The sequence below is a fragment of the Mastomys coucha genome, unplaced genomic scaffold (genome assembly GCF_008632895.1).
Source record: "Mastomys coucha isolate ucsf_1 unplaced genomic scaffold, UCSF_Mcou_1 pScaffold15, whole genome shotgun sequence".
Classification (NCBI taxonomy): domain Eukaryota; kingdom Metazoa; phylum Chordata; class Mammalia; order Rodentia; family Muridae; genus Mastomys; species Mastomys coucha.
In genome coordinates, this window is record NW_022196897.1 from 3490289 (window position 1) to 3510529 (window position 20241).

The window sequence follows — 20241 nt, forward strand, 5'->3', positions numbered from 1 at the left end:
TTTTGAGACAAAGTGTCTCTGTGTAATAGCCCTAGCTATCCTAGAACTTACTTTGTAGACCAGACTGGCCTAAAAATGACAGCAATTTGCCTACTTATGCCTCCTGAGTGCTGGGATTAACGGTGTGGACCACCACTGCATGACAGAGTGTTGTAGTTTTTAGATTCATAGAGCTTCTCTAAAAATATTTAAAATATCCATAGAAAATTCTTAAAATTCACTTAGTATTTGACTATATGTTATTCAAGCTTTAAAAAATAATTTCATGTAACCAAATCAACAATTCCACTCAGAATTAATATGAGAATACTTTTTTATTGGATATTTTCTTTATTTACATTTCAAATGTTGTCCCCTTTCCTGGTTTCCCTCCCTCCCGGAAACACCCTATCATATCCTCCCTTCCCTTGCTTCCTTGAGGATGTTTCTCCACCTGCGCACCCAGTCCCACTTCCCTGCCTTCAATTCCCCTATACTGGGGCATCTATCAAGCCTTCATAGGGCCAAAGACCTCTCCTCCCATTGATGCATGACAAGGCCATCCTCTGCTACATATGCAGCTGGAGCCATGTGTACTCCTTTGTTGGCGGTTTAGTCCCTGGGAGCTCTGGGGGCTCTGGTTGGTTGATATTGTTGTTCTTCCTATGGGTTGCAAACTCCTTCAACTCCTTCAGTACTTTCTCTAACTCCTCTATTGGGACCCCTCATTCAGTCCAGTGGTTGAATGTGAACATCTACCTCTCTATTTGTAAGGCTCTGGCAGGGCCTCTCAGGAGACAGCCATGTACATACAGCATGCACTTTTTGGCATCCACAATAGTGTCTGTGTATGGTAACCATATATGGGATGAATCCCCAGGTGGGGCAGTCTCAGGGTGGCCTTTCCTTCAGGCTCTGCTCTACATTTTATCTGCATATTTGCTTTGTGAGTATTTTATTCTCTTTCTAAGAAAGACTGAAGTACACACACTTTTGTCTTCATTCTTATTGAGCTTCTTATGATCTGTGAATTGTATTCTGGTTATTTGGAGCTTTTGGGCTAATATCCACTTATCAGTGAGTGCATACTATGTGTTTTCCCTTTTTTTAATTAGATGTTTTCTTTATTTACATGTCATACAATATCTCCTTTCCCAGGTTCCCCTCCAAAAAATAAATAAATAAGTAAATAAAATAAAAACAAAAACAAACCCCTGTTCCCTCTCCCCGCCCCCTGCTCACCACCCCACCCTCTCCTGCTTACTGGCCCTGGCATTCCCCTACACTGGGGCATAGAACCTTCACAGGACCAAGGGCCTCTCCTCCCATTGATGACTGACATGGCCATCCTCTGCTATGCATATAGCCTTTTCAACGAATGGTGCTAGTTCAACTGGCAGCTTGTATGTAGAAGAAGGCAAATCAATCCATTCCTATCTCTTTCTACAAAGCTCAAGTCCAAGTGGATCAAGGACCTCCACATAATACCAGATACACTCAAACCAATAGAAAAGAAAGGGGGAAGAGCCTCAAGCACATAGCCACAGGGGAAATTTTCCTGAACAGAAGACCAATAGCTTATGGTCTAAGATCAAGAATTGACAAAAAGGACCTCATAAAACTGCAAAGCTTCTGTAAGGCAAAAAAACACTGTCAATAGGACAAAATGGCAACCAACAAATTGGGAAAAGATCTTTAGCAATCCTATATCTATAGAGGGCTAATATCCAATATATACAAAGAACTCAAGAAGTTAGACTCCAGAGAACCAAATAACCCTATTAAAAATGGGGTACCATGTGTGTTCTTTTGTGATTAGTTTACCTCACTCAGGATGATATTTTCTAATTCTATCTGTTTGCCTAAGAATTTCATGAATTCATCATTTTTAATAGCTAAGTAGTACTCCATTGTGTAAATATACCACATTTTCTGTATCCATTCCTCTGCCGAAGGACATCTGGGTTCTTTCCAGCTCCTGGCTATTATAAGTAAGGCTACTATGAACACAGTGGAGTATATGTCTTTATTACATGTTGGAGCATCTTCTTGGTATATGCCCAGGAGTGGTATAGATGGGTAATACTATGTCCAATTTTCTGAGGAACTGCCAAACTAATTTTCAGAGTGGTTGTACCAGCTTGCATTCCCAACAGCAATGGAGGAGTGTTCCTCTTTCTTCACATCCTTGACAGCATCCGCTGTCCCCTGAGTTTTTGATTTTAGCCATTCTAACTGGTGTGAAGTGGAATCTCAGGGTTATTTTGATTTGTATTTCCCTGATGATGTTGAACATTTCTTTAGGTGCTTCTTGGCCATTTGATATTCCTCAGTTGAAAATTCTTTGTTTATCCCTGTACTCTATTTTTAAATAGGGTTATTTGATTCTCTGGAGAATTGATTGGGAAATTTGGCCCCTGGAAGTGGAGCCTCCCCTGGAGGCTGTGGGACTGACTGCCAAGTTTTTGCCGAAGGTAAACTAGTGCAGGCTGGAAGGACGATAATACTTTTAAAGTTATTGTCATAGAGGAATTATCCCAATGATCACTAGGCTCCTAATAATGTGAAGGAAGTAGGATCTAAGTTCTGAAAGCTGGATATATAAACACTTAATGACAACATGAAAACTAAACTTGAGTTCTGACCCATATTCTCTTTTAAACATAAATAGCTCTGTATATTAGAATGCTATTTAAAGTTAATATATCAGTAAACTTCAGAGGATATTATAAACCATAGAAAATTTTCTAAACAAAATTACCCACTCATTGTAGCTGTTATAATATGTGCACAAATTTGTCTTCTAGGACTGCCTGTTAAGTCCCATAAAATCCAAGTCAATTTTCTTTAAATGTGCCTTATTTTTCTCTCAAATAATTTCAGAATTGTTATGTATAAATTGCATGAACTATAAGATGTTTCTGTTAAAGTATATTAGAAGTGAGGATGACAAATTGATGTAGGTTGGTTTTAAAAACATACAGGCACTTTACAACATACATGGGTGTGGGGACTGGTAGTTTGATGAGTCTAAAATCTCAGTATGGTGATATAAAAAATATTCTAGCATGTCAAAGTTAGTTCAATAACAAGATAAAAAAATAAACAGCATAAACTCATGTGCTTAAAATGATAAATTTTATGTAATCCACATTTTCCACAATATAAACTCATTGAAGATGATGATTATGTTTCCTAGAATTTTTAGAAAGAGAGAACTGTGGCTGTGCTGACTTGAGTCTAGGAAAATTCTGAGGTGTGATTTGTTTTTGATGTTGCTATCTTATCTCTCTCTTTCTTATACTGTGCCCCAACCAAGGACATTATATTTTAATAATTTATCCAGATCTATCTTTTCCTGAATTCAAATTGAGTTCTAAGTTTTCCGACTCCCCTCATGTTTATCACAATTAACAATTAATTCCTTCCCATTTTCTCAGAAATGTGACTGAAGTCAGCTTTGATAATTTGATATATTTTTCTTATGTTGTAAAAGATTCACTCTATGAGAGATCTTCAGAAATTAATGGTTAGGTATGGTATCATAGATACCACAAGATAATTAGAGTTTCTGGGAAACCTTCCACAACACAATATAGAAGCATTTCCCCTCTTTTAGAGTTCAGGCCTGGTTATAAAATTAAAAGCAAAAAGATGTGTTTCATAAGTTGAAAAGAACACACAAGAATTCTAGCAAATGCCTCATACTTCATTATTCACTACACTGTGAAAGTGTGATTAAATCCACACAATGCATTGGTAACTGTACTGGCAGCAGGCTACATTCTGGCAGCTTTTATTATAGCAAGTACTTTCAGATTTGAATGCCAAGTCACATATTGAATTAGAAAACAAAATAGCTACAATTTTATGAAATTTACAAAAAGTGGTTTAAAATGTGCAATTCTATACTGGTGAGAAAATGAATACTTGAGAAAAATTTGGATGCCTTTGAATAATCCAGTATCTCATGATTGCTTTTTCAAACAAAATTAGTTGAAAATACGTGCTGATTAGATTCATTTTATAACAAAAGAACCCCCGTTGAGACTATTCAGAGGCAAAAGATGTTTTATTTAGCTATTTTTCTCTAGTTTTAGCATTCCCAGAAATCATCATTACCTCCATATGAAAAAGAACAAAGAACTTTGCAAATAGAACATTAACTCAGCAATTGCATTGAAGGTAATCTCTTGGTATTAAACCAATGTTTGTCACCTCTGTGAGAATGTGTGCACATTTGTACACATGAGTGCTGAAATATGGACATTAAAGAAGTTTTTAATTATGAATCATTGTAAAAATTGTTGGAAACCAAAATAAAATTTGAAAAATGGATACAGATTCATGCAAATACATGCAGAGTCGAGTAGATAGCACACAATTCTGTCCTGCTTAATGACAAGGGTATGTTGTCAGAAGTGTACTTTTAGGTGATTGCATAGTTCTGTGAATATCCTAGCACATAGTTTCATTAACTATATTTATATATATTCATGGTTATATTATAGTCTGCTGTTCATCCATAATGTGACTACTTCAATTAGCCCTCAGTCCTTCCCTGTGCATTTATACAAATGATGGCATAATTTAGTTCAGTGTTTGTACAACCAGACATCTCAAATATTTCAAAGGGCTTATAACCTTGTTAGTTTAACTTTGCATAACTCACAGACTAATACATTTTTTTTTTGCTTAGGGTTAGAATAATGTCAAGTGTCTACAAAAGGGTGGTTCCCTGAGGTTGGCTAGAATTAGTGATCTTTTATTCTGTCACTTTAACAAAAATGGGATGGGAAGTACACTAACTAGACCTCAGAGTAGGGCTTTAGGAACTGAAAGTAACAAGACTGCATTCCAGTCTTGACCCATCACTTAATAGCTGTCCTAATTTATCAACGTCACTTAACATCTGAGGAGACGTCCCCTCAGATTCCTCTTCTTTAAAATGGGGGGAAATGAACTCTTGTGGGAGGAATGACCAGTGTAAAACCCTGAAGACTCTTGCTAGTGGTTCAGAACCTCTGAAAGTGACTAAGTGAAAATTATGGAAATTACGTTATCTTGTCACTGAGTGTTAGGCATTACCTGAAAACCTTCAAGCATATGTATTCACTCTGTGCTAATGCAATGAGAGACGAATGGTGCTCAGCAAAGAGCAGTCTCTGGTACTGTGAAGGCCTGTAACCCAGTAAACACTGTTTGAAGTCTGGTACTGTGAAGGCCTGTAACCCAGTAAACGCTGTTTGAAGTCTGGTACTGTGAAGGCCTGTAACCCAGTAAATGCTGTTTGAAGGTACTAGTTTAAAGACAGGCATCACTGTGAAGCTTACAACCTGGGAAGGGGCCATTTGCATTTGAGAACTTTAACTCTTAGGACATGACATTTCCTGACATTGCATAGTAAAATAAAGAATAGTGGTCTACACATTTTTAGGACACACACACACACACCTTCACATCCTTCTGTTTCTCCCAAGTTTCTTCAGTCCATTGTATGTGGATGTGAAGGGGCCCAGAAGGGCCTCTGCTATGATAAAAGCATGAATGTTTACCCAAATGCTGGGATTCAGCCAAGAAGCTATATACTTAGTTCCAAAGATACATAGACAGTTGATTTTCAGTCATGAAGGCTGTATGATTGCTCTTTTGAATCCTGAAATTTTGCTCTCACCAGGTGGCAGACAAATCAATACTCAGAGAAAGATGTAAATGTCATAGTAACCCTTATGTTTCATGGTACCCCAAGTTGTAAAATATCATTGTGTGTATAATGTTACTAGAGCCTCACAGGATTTGAGGGACACAAGGTAAGCTGTTGATAATATTTTGCTTTACTATATTCTAGATTTATTTTTAATTATTTTTTTACCTTATAACCCAATACTAGCCCTCTATCTCCTCCCTCATGTTTCTTCCCATTCCACCTTCCCCTTCTCTTTTGAAAAGGGGAAGCCCCTCTCAGGCTGTAACCCCTTATTCCCCTCCCCAACCTCCCTACACAAAGCAGCCAAATAATAGGGAGGACCCAAGGGAGGATGGTAGAATCTTTCTCAGAACAGGGAACAAAATAGATAACAGAAGTCGATGGAACGAAGGAACTGAGTGGAAGAGGGAATGGGACAAGATGGGAGGGTAGAAATCATATATGTAGGAAGAGTAGGGGAGAGAGATGGGAAAGCCGCAGGTGGGGGCAATCTCTAGGACATGCCAGAGACTTGAGATGGGAGAGGCCCCCAAGGGTCTATTGGGTGACTCTAGCTGAAACTCCTAGCAGTGGGGGATATGGATCCTGAAGTAGCCACTACCTAAACCAGGCAAGACTCCAGTGGAAGGATAAGGACAGAAACCTACCCACAAAACCTTTGACCCAAAATGTTTCCTGCCTAGAAGATGTACAGAGCTGTTGGCATTCTAATCTTATGAGAGAAGGTAAAACTTTCTGTGGTTGAAGGATTTTATCAAGTCACTCAGTTAATCGGAACTCAAATTCACAGAATACCCCAAGTTCCCTGGCTCAGTGAGATATTGTTTCCCTTTGAGATCATAGAGTGTTGTGTGTTGGTCATTTATTAGAATGTCATGTGCAAAATGATTTGCAGTAGTAGAGTTAGAACAGTAAAACAAGAGTCCTTTTCTGTTAGCCTTTCTTATTCTAAATCTGCTGTATTATTTAACTCAAGGAGAAAGGAAGATGTAAAACGTTATTTTATCTATTGCTCCTTAGGCTGGAGTTACGGGAGATGCAACTTTGAGGATGGGCTTTGCAGCATGATGGAAGACCAGACCCTACTACCTGGTTGGACAAGAAGAAGTGGTATGATTAGTGCTTCACCTCCATTTTGGGATCACAATCGCAACATATCTGGTAAATGCTTTGAACTTCTTTTTCAGTTATGCAATATATTTCACAATAAATTTCATACTCTACACCATCATTATGTCAAGTTATCCATGTTTATTTCACTTAACATGATATCTCCAATTCTACCCAATGTTCCTGAATATGGAATGATTTTCTACTTTATGGCTAAATAAAATTCTACTGTGCATATATACCACATTTTAAAATTAATTCACCTATTTCTGGGTGCTCATGCCCATTTTATAGCCTACCTATGGTTGATCAGGCTTCAGTAAGTAGATATTTAGGAATCTTTTCCTTTTAGTACATCCCTGACTAATATAGCATACCTACATAAATATAGCAGTTATACTTTTAACTTTTTCTGAAACACTCATACTCATTTCCATTATTATTCTTGAACATACTAGTTTCCCTTTAAGCTTTATTTTTATATTAGTCTAACCCTTATTTTGCCCCATGTAATTAATCAGAGACATCTTTATTGATATTTTTACATGAAATGTATGTATTATTTAGTCCCTTAAAATACTTCTGATTCTAAATGTAGCACAAAATTTTTCATGCCTGAATTCCTGGTACCACAACATGTCTATTTTGCTAACATATGTGTTGATAAAAGCTCTTTGGACACTTTAGGGAAATTATAAATCTGAATATGTCAATCATACACAGATTAGATAGTTGAATGTTTTGACTTTTGGTGGGACAAATTTCAGCTCTGTTAAGTAGCTCTTGCCTAATTAGAATTACTAGAAAGATCCATGAACTGCTTCCTAGCTTTTTGGATATCACTAGGGCTGGACTTCCATTTATTCATTACTTAAAGAACTTCATTCATTCAATGTTGTGTGTTTAATTTACATTACGTTAAATAATTAAGTGATTACCTTAACTTAGAATTGGCAAAATTGAATTCCATACATGCCTTCAACTAGTTTGTTTCCACATAACATGAAAAAAGTTAACACATTGTCTTGTGTAAACAAAACTTTCCTTTAAAAAGTAATAGGTGATAGTTTTTTTAATAAATACAATGAAATATCCAGATATAAATATTTACATGGAGATCATTTAAGCTAAGCAAATACTTAAGGTTTACATAAACATAAATATCAGATTTGTGGATTATCATCAGTGTCTTATTGTTGTATCCTAGTTTTCTGAACTTCAAGAGCCGAAATAATGACACTAAGTTCACAGAATTAATTTAAGGGTAGGATGGACTTAAGAGCTAAGTGACACATTTTTGTTTAAAGTTTATCATAGACAAGTACTCAAAAACACTACCCATTTCTAAATGATGTTAATGTTATTAGCAAGATACAATTTCATATTTTTGACTACAAAGAAAAAATACTTTTGTTTAGAATTGTTAATAATTGTTAGGGACAAACTAACTTTATTGGAACAACGAACCAGTTTCACAAATAGGACCAACTACTCCTCCTACAATACCATGAGGTTATTATGGGTTGAGTCATGGCAGACATTGATACTGACTGACTTGGCTGCTGAGATTTTATTTATTGCAATGTCTTAAAAATTATTTATTTGGTGCTTTTCCCTCACTCTTCATTGTTCTCAGGGATTCTTTCATGTGTGCATTTGTTCCTCCCAGCTTTATTCACACACATAGTGGCTCCTCTTTCTCTAAAGTGCATATTATTTACTCTCAGACTTACCCACTGCATATCTTGAGCTAGGTAACCTGAAAAGCTCTAAACTTCTGCTGCTCTTTCTCTCTTAAAAAACAAACAAACAAACACAATACTTCTTTTTGTGTTCCCCTATCCCCCAGTGTTAGGTTTTTATAGTCTAATGCAGAGATAAAATTGGACAGTTTACCTCCAAATGATCCTTTCAAATACATCATATGAGTTTAAATCAGCGGCAGCGGGGGTGGGAGAGACCCAGGCAAAAGAGGATAGTTATCCCCTGGCATTATGGACTGATGATCCTAATAGTATTTGTGAATTGTTTATAAATACAATTAATATTAAGTTGTGAATAATCTCTAGCAGTAATTTTAAGAAAAGAACTGTTCTAACTTTAGATATTAACTCCTAAAAAATATTTATTAAAAAGAGTTTTAGAATCTTGACTCCATTTGAAATCCTTGGTTCATAAGTATTAATGACATTTTTGATTAACTTACTCTTGAAATAACTCGCCAGTACTTCAAAATAAGATTTTTATCATGTATTCAGTGTCTTGAGTTTTTAAAATTAAGCCTGAAAATCTATCAGGGTATTAAAATATCACTCTAGCCAGAATTTGAAATCCAGTAAGGTTCAGGAGCAGAGATGGAAGTGTAGTATTTATTTTTAAAAGCATACTGCATTATATAAAGTACTATATAAAGTAAAGTAGTATCACTATCAGAAATTCAAATACATCTTTGAAATGATAATATGACTTTTAAAAAGAATAAGCATATTCTTTTTCTTTACTAAGAGTTAGAGGATCAAGGAGTTTGCTGTGAGACCTCATGTTCTAGAAATGTCAGAACCTATGCATATAAAGTGTCACCAATGTAAGTGCCTATGCATAATCTGAACAAGTACAAAACCAATAGGCATTCCAAAGTGGACAAGAAAAGCCCACAGGGCCTCTACCCTACACAGGGAACTACACACAACTTAGGAATGCAGCTAGTGGGATAAATGGTCTTTCCCAAGGAAGAGCTCATCAACTGACCACCCAATACCAAGTGATAATCCCTGAAAACATACATACATGTAACATTATATAGACTAAGCTTTATTTAGAAATACATATGTATACACACATACAGATGTAGCAACAATTAACAGGAAAAAAGCCATGAATTTAAAGGAAAGGTATATAGGCCATTTGGAGGGAGGAAAGAAAAGGGGAATTGAAATAATTCTATTATAATCTCAAAAATAAAAAGTTCAAGAGAGTTTCCACGGATTAAGGAATTGGGATAGTTGTTAATGCATTGTGTATAGAGGCATTTTAGAGGTAGACTCCAGGGCCTGGAGAGATGGTTCTGCAGTTAAGAGTCCTTGTTGCTTTTGCAGATGGCCTGATGGCTGTCTTTGCATGCATTCCCATCAGCTCACTATCACCTATTATTTTAGCCCCAGGGATCTGATCCCTATTCTGCTTTTCACATGCAATGTACAAGGGTGCATACTCAGATAAACATAGACACATAAAATTTTTAAAAGAAATCTTTATATATTTTTTATTGGATTTTTTTTTTAATTTTAAACTCCAGATTTTATTCCCCTCCTGGTCCATTCTTCTATTGTTCCACATCCCATACCTCCTCCCCACACCCCTATCTCCATGAGGATGTCCTTACTCCCACCCCACCAGACCTCTAAACACCCTGGGGCCTACAGTCTCTTGAGGGTTAGGTGTATCTTCTCTGACTTAGTCCAGACCAGGCAGCCCTCTATTGTAAATGTGTTGGGGGCCTCATATCAGCTGGTGTATGCTGCCTGGTTGGTGATACAGTGTCTGAGAGATCTCAGGGCTCTAGGATAATTGAGACTGCTGGTCCTCCTACAGGTCCCCCTCCTCCTCAGCTTCTTCCAACTTTCCCCTATTTTAACCACAGGGGTCAGCAGCTTCTGTCATTGGTTCGGTGCAAATATTTGCATCTGACTCTTTCAGCTGCTTGTTGGGTCTTTTGGAGAGCAGCCATGCTAAGTCCCTTTTTGTGAGTGTTCCATAGTCTCTATAATAGTGTCAGGTCTTAAGATCTCCCATTGAGCTGGATTCCACTTTGGGCCTACTACTGGACCTTCTTTTCCCCAGGCCCCTCTCCATTTCCATCCCTGAAGTTCTTTCAGACGGGAACAATTATGGGTCAGAGTTTTGACTGTGGGATGGCAACCATATCCCTCACTTGATACCCTGCCTTTCTGCTGGAGGTAGACTACAAGTTCCCCGTCCCCAATGTAGGACATTTCATCTAAGGACTCTGAGTCCTGAGATTCTCTCACCTCCCATGTCTCTGGTACATTCTGGAGGGTCCCTCCAACCTCCTACTTCCCAAGGTTGCATGTTTTCATTCTTTCTGCAGGCCCTCAGGGATTTCAGTTCTTTCCCCTCACTCAATACCCAATCATGTTCTCCTCTCCATGCCCCAATCCCCTTTCCCTCTCGATCCCTCCCTACCCCCCTTGTGGTTGCTTTCTTCTCCTTTTCACTTGGAACTGAAGCATCCTCACCTGGGATCTTCAGTTTGTTGACCTTTTTGAGTTCTGTGGACTATATCTTGGGTATTTGGCACTTTTTTTTTTTTTTTTTTTTTTTTTTTTTTTTTTTTTTTTTTGCTTATGTCCCCTTACTAGTGAGTACATACCATGCATGAGTTACTTTGCTCAGGACAATATTTTCGAGTTCCATCCATTTGCCTGCAAAACTCAGGATGCCCATACAATCTTAAAAGCTGAGTAGTATCCCATTGTGTAAATGAACCACATTTTCTGTATCCACTCTTCAGTCATGGTACATCTGGGTTGTTTCCAGCATCTGGCTATCACAAACAAGGCCTCTATGAGCATAGTGGAACACATGCCCCTGTGGCATGGTGGGGCATCTCTTGGGTATATTCCCAAGAGTGGTATTTCTGGGTCTTCAAGTAGATCTATTTCCAGTTTTGTGAGCAACTTCCACATTGATTTCCGAAGTACCAGTTTGCAATAACCCAGCAATGGAGGAGTATATAAAATACATAATCTACTATAAATCTAAAATGTAGAGGCTAGCAACATTACTTTATATTTCTAATATTTTCATTCATTTATTCTCATGCTTCCAAAGAGAGCTCTCCCTTGATGCCCAGGTGAGGGTTGGGGCCAGGTCTACACAGCCCTGAGATATCAACATGCTCCTGCTCAGCAGTGTGGACTAGGAATGTCTGCCTAGCCTTTGATGGTAGTACACAACAGGACCTCACCATGGTCCCAGGTGACATTACAGATGACTCATATCAAGCTCTTCCTCACTACCCTAAAGTCTCCAGTGCCATCTCTCTTCATTGTGCTCACATCGTTCCATTTCTTTCTATCCTCCATTTCTCTACTGCTTACTTGCCTGATCTTAGTGTTCCCTGAGCACCTGCAGTTATCTCAGGAGTGTTATGCCCCTCTTCTGTATTTTGTCACAGGACAGGGGTCATATCAGGCATGTTCTGTACCCCAGGGCCTGTGTGGTACCAGACTGGTGGGCATCTCAGTTTAGCTTCCTGTCCAGGCCCTGTAGTGCCAGTCTGCTGCTTGCCATGGCTCGTTTCTCCCTTATACTGCCAGAGTGGCCTCTTGTGAAGGTTGCCTATCTCAGGATCACCACGTCCCATGACCCTCAGTCCTAAGCAGAGTTCCTCTAGTCTCTGGTGTGCTCATATTCTGGAGCCCATCTGGGCCCACCTGGCATCAGGTTGGTGGCTATCTCAGGCTTGCTTTTTTACAGAATGTTAGGCTTCTAATCAATCAGATACTTATAGGTAATAACATTGAGCATCTACGTAGCCTATCTCCTTTATGCCACCTGCTAATGCACATGTGACACAGCAGCCACACTTATAACTCCTCTAGGGGCAGGAGTTATTTCCATTTACATGGACTTATAGAATATGCCTCAGATCTAATCAGAAAGTAAAGTGGCTCCTTGCCCAAAAACATTCATGCCACTGTTGCAATAGTAAACACATCTTGGCCTGCAGGCTGTTATTATAGCATGTAGGGTCCAGTGCTGGGTGAAATTATTGATGATTTTATTCTGCCTATATTTTACATAGCAGTTCCCAATAGTATGAAAGCTATTTAGTAGTGAGGAAGTATCCTAGGTGGTTTGCAGTTGATTTCTCTCTCTCCTATAATAAAAGTATGGGGCGTCTTCAATTTTGGAGTCTGACCATCCAGTTATGGCAAGCAATTGCAATAGCATATGTTATTTTGGGTGCTTCTAGGGCCACCCTGCCTGATAAAATTCCACACTTTGCACTGTAATTTGTATTTCATAGCTCATGTCTTCTGAGAGCCACATTGTCTACCTGTACAAAGCACAACTAGAAAATGGATTTTTAAAAAGTTATATACTGAATTTTCTTATTAGTTAGTGGGTTTCCATATGTCTTCTGCCCACCAACTGTCTAACCCACCAACTGTCTCCTCCTCCTTCATTCCCCACCTCTCATCCATACTTAATATTTTCACCTCTGGTATTCCCCAGACATTATTTATATCATTTGTATCTACTTTCTTCCATTATGTTTTCATTGTGTTGTGAGATAGTAGACTGTGTGTCTTTTTCATGAACTCTTCCCTTGGGTTATCCTTTCCTCCACCATGTGATTTCCCTGGAAATTCCATGTTCCTCATAATTTCTTCCTTTCTACTCCTGCTATTCTACACCTCTAATTTCATTTTACCTATATCTTCCCTTAAGGCATCTTTTTTTTTCTAAGTACTCATTTCTAGATTTCTAGCTCTCAATTGTTCTTCATAGACCATGAGATATCCTTATTCTTGCTTTCTTCCTAGAATTCTTTCTTAGTGTTGACATAGTTTTCTGAATGTTCCTTCTCAGTTTTCAGCCAGCCATCTTCTATTAGAACACTAGGACAAAAATTACCTGAAGTTGCATCCAACCCTTATGCTGGCATCTGAAGGAATTTCATTTGCTCTCAGTGTTTCTTGGTGTTTCTACTCCTTAATAAAGAATTATACTTTCAGATTTAATTTACTTTTCTTTGTAATTTTCTTATGTCCTTTAAAAAGTTTTTTCTTTCATCTCTACCACACAAATTTCCCTTCTTCCACTTTTATCAGTATCCCCAACCACATCCTTATTTCCCCAGATCCACCTCTCCTCCATTTCCCCTCAGAAAAGAGCAGGCTTACAAGGGATATCAACTGAACATGGCCTAGCAACCTACAACAGGACTAAGTATAAATTTTGTCCCCTAGTTTAACCCTTTTGTTTATCTCTGTGCTTTCATTTTAGTGTTCCCCAGCACCTCCCTGTCTGCTTCATGCTGCTTTTCTTCCAGGGTATGAAAACACATATCATGTTAAAGACTAGGCAGGGTGCATGATAGAAATAGTGAGGTGGATTATTTATCATGAAGCATCCATTGCAGAATGTGGGGAATACCTCATGATCACTATATAAATCACACTTTTGAGGCTCTATGGTTTGAATAGCTGTTTATACTGAAATCAGGAAAATAAATATTGATTTATTAGTTTCCATATTATTCCAAAAGCTCTTTATTGAGCATCTCTATTATGATAATAATGCCCTAGGGCCCAATGATACAGTGGAAAAGAGCATAGTTCTCTTCCCCAGTGAACTTTTCATCTACTGACATAAAAAGAAACCTTAGATTGTGCTCATGAGACAACACTAAAAAATTCTATTGAATAACTTATTCTGTATACATATATACATTTAAAAACTCACAATGGCACAAAGATAAAGTCTGCTTGTACATATATGTGCTTAGCAGATATCAGTTAGTAGCATTTATATTGTTTTTACCCAAAGAAAGTTTGAATAAATGATTCATCTGTTCTAAGAATCTGCTTGCTTTTTGTTTAAGGGTTCTGCTTTTGGAACTATATTATCTGTGTCCCAATTAGTCTGCTCTGTACTGTGGAAATAGTTCTAACTAGCACAGAAGTTCTGAACATGATTCTGTTTCACTAAACACTTAAGAATTTAGGTAGTGAGGCCAGTGGGATGGCTCAGTGGGTAAAAGCACTCATTATGCACACCTGAAAGCCTGAATTGGATCTTCACACCTCACATGGAAGGCAGGAACTGAGTGATAACCTGGGCCTGCCACATACGTAGCATAGCATGAATGCACTTATCCAAATATACACAATGCTAATATATAAAGATATATGTATGTGTGTATTTATGTATGTGTGTCTGCATGTATGTTAAGGATGTCGTGTCTGATGTCACCTGAATGTTACTGATTTTCTCAATGCAACTGTTTCTCTCATTTTCTCTTTTGGAACTTTCACAGTTTAAGGGTCTCATGTATGACATATCTAACAAGGAGTAGTGAGTAAAGGAGATACGGTGGTAGCTAAGGAACATCATAGTATCTCAAAGGCATGGATATTTGGAATTGAATAATTCCTCTGCCTCAGGGAAAAGCTTAAATTTCTACCATAAACTCTGATTGGCAAGCTAATGATATATGCATTGGCACATTGTATAATCTCATGCAGTTGAAAAGAGTAAACTACATAGGATTTTCATAGTTCCCAAACAAACTTGACAGCTATGCAGTATCAGATAACAGAATATCATTTATTTTTCTATTTATTTTTCTATTTATTTTATTTCAAATTGATATATATGTCAATGAGAGTATTAGAGATGACAGTTTAGATACATAAACAATGGATATAGCATCAGTCTAATGTCACCATATAACCTTAGTAGTCAAGCAGTCAAATAACTTAAAGTATAACTTAATTTGATTGCTAAAAATGATACATGCTCTGATTCTTTATTAAAATATAGAAATATATCTTAGTGTAACTCATTTGGTTTTAGTAGGAATTTTATCTTTATGTATTAATGGCTTATTTACTTATACATTTATTCAAATTGAGCCATAAGTGAAAAACATTCATGCTCAGTGGAAATATATAAACTTAGTAACTGTATATTGTAGTGAATATAATAGAAGATTTAAAAGGTTTACATTTGAATAATAACCAATGGTGAATTGTAATGAAATTTGGTCAATTATGATGAGGAATTTTGCCAGTTGGATTGGTGGAAAGAACTCAGCAGGTGTCATTTGTCTGCCTGAGTTCTCAGAGAACAATTATAAATACTCACATAAATTTTCCACACCCCATCAAGAAAACATAACAGTAATCTATACTATGTTTAGCATTTGTCAGCTTTGGCCAACACCTGAAATATAGCATAGGAAACAAGAGAAACAAATAGTATCTACTGATTCTGGTTAGCATAATTTTAAAAATTTCCAGTTTTGCAAAATTTCTATGCCATAGTTATTAAATCAGACAAGAACTTTGTAGATGTATCTAAGTGTTTCAATTAGCTGACCTTAAAATCAGAAGATTGATTACACTGGAGCACTGAAGTGGGCTAAATGCAATCATAGGAGCCATAAAAAGATAAGAAAATAGAAGAGATAAGTTAGAAGGCTTACAAGTCCAAAAGCATGCATAGACGACTCTAAACACAGATAGAAGACAGCATAAAAGAAAGCATAGGATAGCCTTCAGAAAAGAACTACACAGTAGTTAGCAAAGAAACAGGGAACTGCACGTTATAACTACATAGAACAGAAATGTGTTAACAACCTGATTGAACGTAAAGGCAGATTCATCTCCAGAGCCATGAGAAAGATGTACAGCCAGCACCTTAATTTCAGCATTTTGAACTCCTAAGCAAAGACTCAACTAAGTCATCCTGTGTCTCAACTTGCAGCCCATGGTAATGGTGAGATAATTTGAGCTATGTTAAGTCTTGACTACAGAGTAGATTTCACATCAGCAATAAAAACTGGGGCCTAACAGTGTCTGAGAGACATGCCTCCTATTTTCTGGATTCACAGAGAGAAAGCTTTATAATCCCTTGATTATCCATCATTCTTATAATTAACTTTTAACATCTGTAAAGTTTCTTTTGCTTGGTAAGACAAAAATAAAATAAAATCTGCATTTGAACGCTGAAGTCTTGTGTTTTTGACTATCTGGACACCAATTAGCAGCTTGATTTTGTGGCAAACTGTTGTGACTTTCTTTAGTTCTTCACATTTAAGTTCCACATTTTTATCGTGATTTCCAATGCTTTTATTATTTTTTTAAGTGTCCACTGTTAAGGATCAGTGTTTATCACTTACTTTCTTTCCATAGCTTGTATATACTACTTAAAAATCATAGGACAAGGGGGAAATGGTAATGGGGGGGAGGGTTGGGGCTTCATATAAATATATATACATATGTGTATGTATATATATACACACATACAAATATGTGCATATATAGACGTTCATATATATATGCACGTATGTTTCATATATATATATATACATATATATATATATATATATATAATAATTTAAATGGAGAAATGGAGTAGTTACAATGCCCTTACTAGATACCAGAGACTAATAAATAAAAAGTTGAGTGTCATAAATGGGTTGCTTCTTTTGGGGTTGTTGACAAGTAAGATACAATAAACCACTACACATTAGATCATGGCCAATTCTATTAGTTATCTATTCGAACTTGACAGTAAGAATATATTGCTGATGTAGCACAAAGTTGTGTCACGGGACACAGATAAATCAAACTGATAGGGATCTGGAAGTTTCATCTCCCCTGGCTAGAGTTCATAGTGCTGAAGGGTTCTATCCATACTGCTGGAAGAGAAAAGTACCCATCAGTCATACACAGCTATGAAATTGGAGAACTACAATAATGATTGGCCACCAAGACATGCCCACCGTTGTAATAGTGGTGTGAGCAGAATGGGAGTGACCAGCCATTTTTTGTTTGAATTTAAGTTGGAATCCAGGAGATGAAATCCATATTAAGCATCAATACTGGGTTCAAGAACCTGTGGCTAGTCAAACCCTGAAGCAGAACCTACTACTGTTATTCACATAAATGGAAATATTATTTAAACAACTCTTAATTACATAGCATTTTACCTATAGATTAATAGATTAATTAGTCCCTCAAGCCTTGTAAGAGAAGCCTTCATTTACAATAGATGGTGATTAACACAAAGACTTCACAGTGCTCAATCCTAAGTAAGTATCTCTATCACATCCCATCCTCTCCAGCCTGGGGGATTATTGTGGAAGATGGAACTTTCATGGCTTCAATGGGAATGGCCCCCACAGGATCATATATTTGAGTGTTTTGTTCTCAATTTGTGGAATTGTCTGGGAAGGATTAGGAGGTGTTGTCTGGTTGGGTGTCTGTTACTGGAGATTGGCTTTGACATTTCAAGAGCCCACTCCATTCCCAATTCTTTCCCTCCCTGTACCCCTCCGTGTGTGTGTGTGTGTGTGTGTGTGTGTGTGTCTTTCTCCATCATGGTTGCTGTCTAAATATGTAAACTCTAAGCTCCTGCTCCAGGTCAGTTGTACCTGTTTACTTGCTGTCATGTTCCCATGATGGTCATAGAGTAACTTTTGTCTCCAAGTTTGAGTGGCAAGTGCCTTTAACCGTGGAGCAATCTTACTAGCCACCAGCATACAATCATTTTTTTTACACATATATCCATTCACCCACCTACTCACATTTCTACTTTTATTACTTAGAATTTTTATTTTTGTATATATTTTGGTTTTTTTTATTTATATAGCATAACTAAGATACCTTTCCCCTAATGCAAGATCAGAGACATCCTGATATCTTCTAAGTGTTTACATATCTTGTTTGCATCTTTATTTGATATATGGTATAGTTTCGTTGTGAATTTTGTTAGCTTTTATTTTGAATATGGCACTTGGGAATTGAAGTGAGCTGCTATTATTGTCCCAGGGCCTATCTGACCTTTTGGGCATTTTAATATTTGTTTCATGAATGTGAGATGAAGTGGAAGCTTAAGGGTTCTTTGGAAATTCAGTTCTGTTGGATGGAGTTTTGCTGGGGCAAATATGTGAAGGGGTGTTTTCCAGAAGCAGACACAGGTGAAAGATTAAGGCAGACTTATGAACGAACTGAAGGAACCACAGGAATCATGAATCATGTAGTACTAAATCAAGCACATGAAAAGACACATGATGAAGGAATCTCCACTAACACCCATGTATTGGTCTGCCTTACATTGCTTGGTTAAGCCTCATTTCTCAGAACTCCATAGAGAAAAATGCATTAAAATACTTCTGGTGGTATGCTACAGTTTTTTTTTGCTGCTTCTACAGACTTGGGCTGATTGGCAATGTCAACTGAAACAGATGCACATACCAAGACAAGACACCTGCTGAGGCAAGACCAATAGAAGAGATGATGTTTGGAGGGAGTATAAATAGAGCTTGATGGACAGTGATGGAGGCTGTGTTTGGCTTGTTTGCATAGCTTAATGCTTGCTTGTCTTCTGTCTTTGCTAATCTTTACTTTGCTAAGAGAGGCACAGATGAGAACTTTTCCTGGCATTCTTATTGGTCCCTTTTGCTGACTTGTGCTGAGGCTGAGGCCTGGTTGTCTCTGTTGGGTAGTGCCACCACCTCTGATTCATGTTTGCTCTCCTGACTCTACTGAACTGGACTACTGATGTATTCATGAAGTGTTTTTGAGTAGATCGAGCTGCCACTGCTGACCTATGAACTAAACTGTTTCCAGAAAATGCAGATGGGAGTTGCTCCAATGAACCATTTCTAAACAAGTCCACTTTCCCTATCCTCTTCCACTGCCTCTGGTGGGTGGTGGGGTAAAAGGGAGGTTTAAATGTGTAAGAACCATCATTAAAAATAGGCATTGAAAACAGTGAAAGCCCTATCATGAACTGCAGAAATGTTTTGGATTGTATTTTCTTGATGAACCTTCTTTTTACTACTGTGTGATGACCTTATTTCTCTCTTTTGACTTGAAGATTATCATTTAGAAAGTACAAAGAACTAAACAAACAAATGAACATAGAGAAAACAAATGAACCATGAAGTGGACACTTCTAGTTCTTTGGAAAGTTATTTATGCCAAATCATGTGTGCTGGGGTACACAGATGAAAGGATGTCTTGCTAAAGCAAACACGTGAAAGACTGTTTTTCTGAAACAGACACAGGTGAAAGGATGTTTGGTTATAGCAGACATGTGAAAGGATTCTTGATGAAGGAGAATAAATATGATCCCACAGACAGGGGAGACAAACACTAAGCATTGGTTTGGTTTGCTCTGCCTCCCTACTCTTCACTAAAGACACACCTGTATTGGTTCACCTTACATAATTGAGAGAAATTCACCCAAGAACTACTTGTAAGATTCTTGTCATAACTTGCCACTTCTGTGGCATCACCTCAGGCCAGTTGACAAGCCAGGTGGTTTCTTCAGGATTGAACTACAGCTGCCCGGTGTTTGTTGGCTGAAAGAACTGGACTGTAGCTGCTGGTTCTTGCCTATTGTTTGCCTTCTTAGAAGACCAGTCTGCAGCTGCTAAGTCATGTTTGGTGTTTGCTATGGAATTGAACTGCTGCCCAAGAAGATGGAGCTCACTCCCAAAGAACTATTGATAAACAGGTCCACTTCCCCTATATCCTAATAACTTTTCTCTTCCACAACCTCTGCTGGGTGGTAAGCTAGAGTTGAAGTTGAACTCCTATTAAAAGTAGCTTGCAAAATTAGGGAAACAACACCCTTCACAATAGTTACAAATAATATAAAATACCTCGGTGTAACCCTAA

General features: G+C 37.6%; 1 protein-coding gene and 1 non-coding gene across 2 annotated transcripts in view; one reads left to right on the top strand and one right to left on the bottom strand.

The window, feature by feature from the left end:
• Window positions 1-20241, top strand: part of Malrd1 (MAM and LDL receptor class A domain containing 1) — a 694431-nt gene that overhangs the window by 12582 nt on the left and 661608 nt on the right. The window contains exon 2 of the mRNA XM_031373295.1: window positions 6707-6847. Within this exon, the coding sequence (XP_031229155.1) occupies window positions 6707-6847 (141 nt within the window). The remainder of the gene's footprint in view (window positions 1-6706; window positions 6848-20241) is intronic.
• On the bottom strand, window positions 12296-12427 carry LOC116092776. Its single transcript, XR_004119485.1, has one exon. It is a non-coding gene; the product is annotated as a small nucleolar RNA SNORA17 (small nucleolar RNA).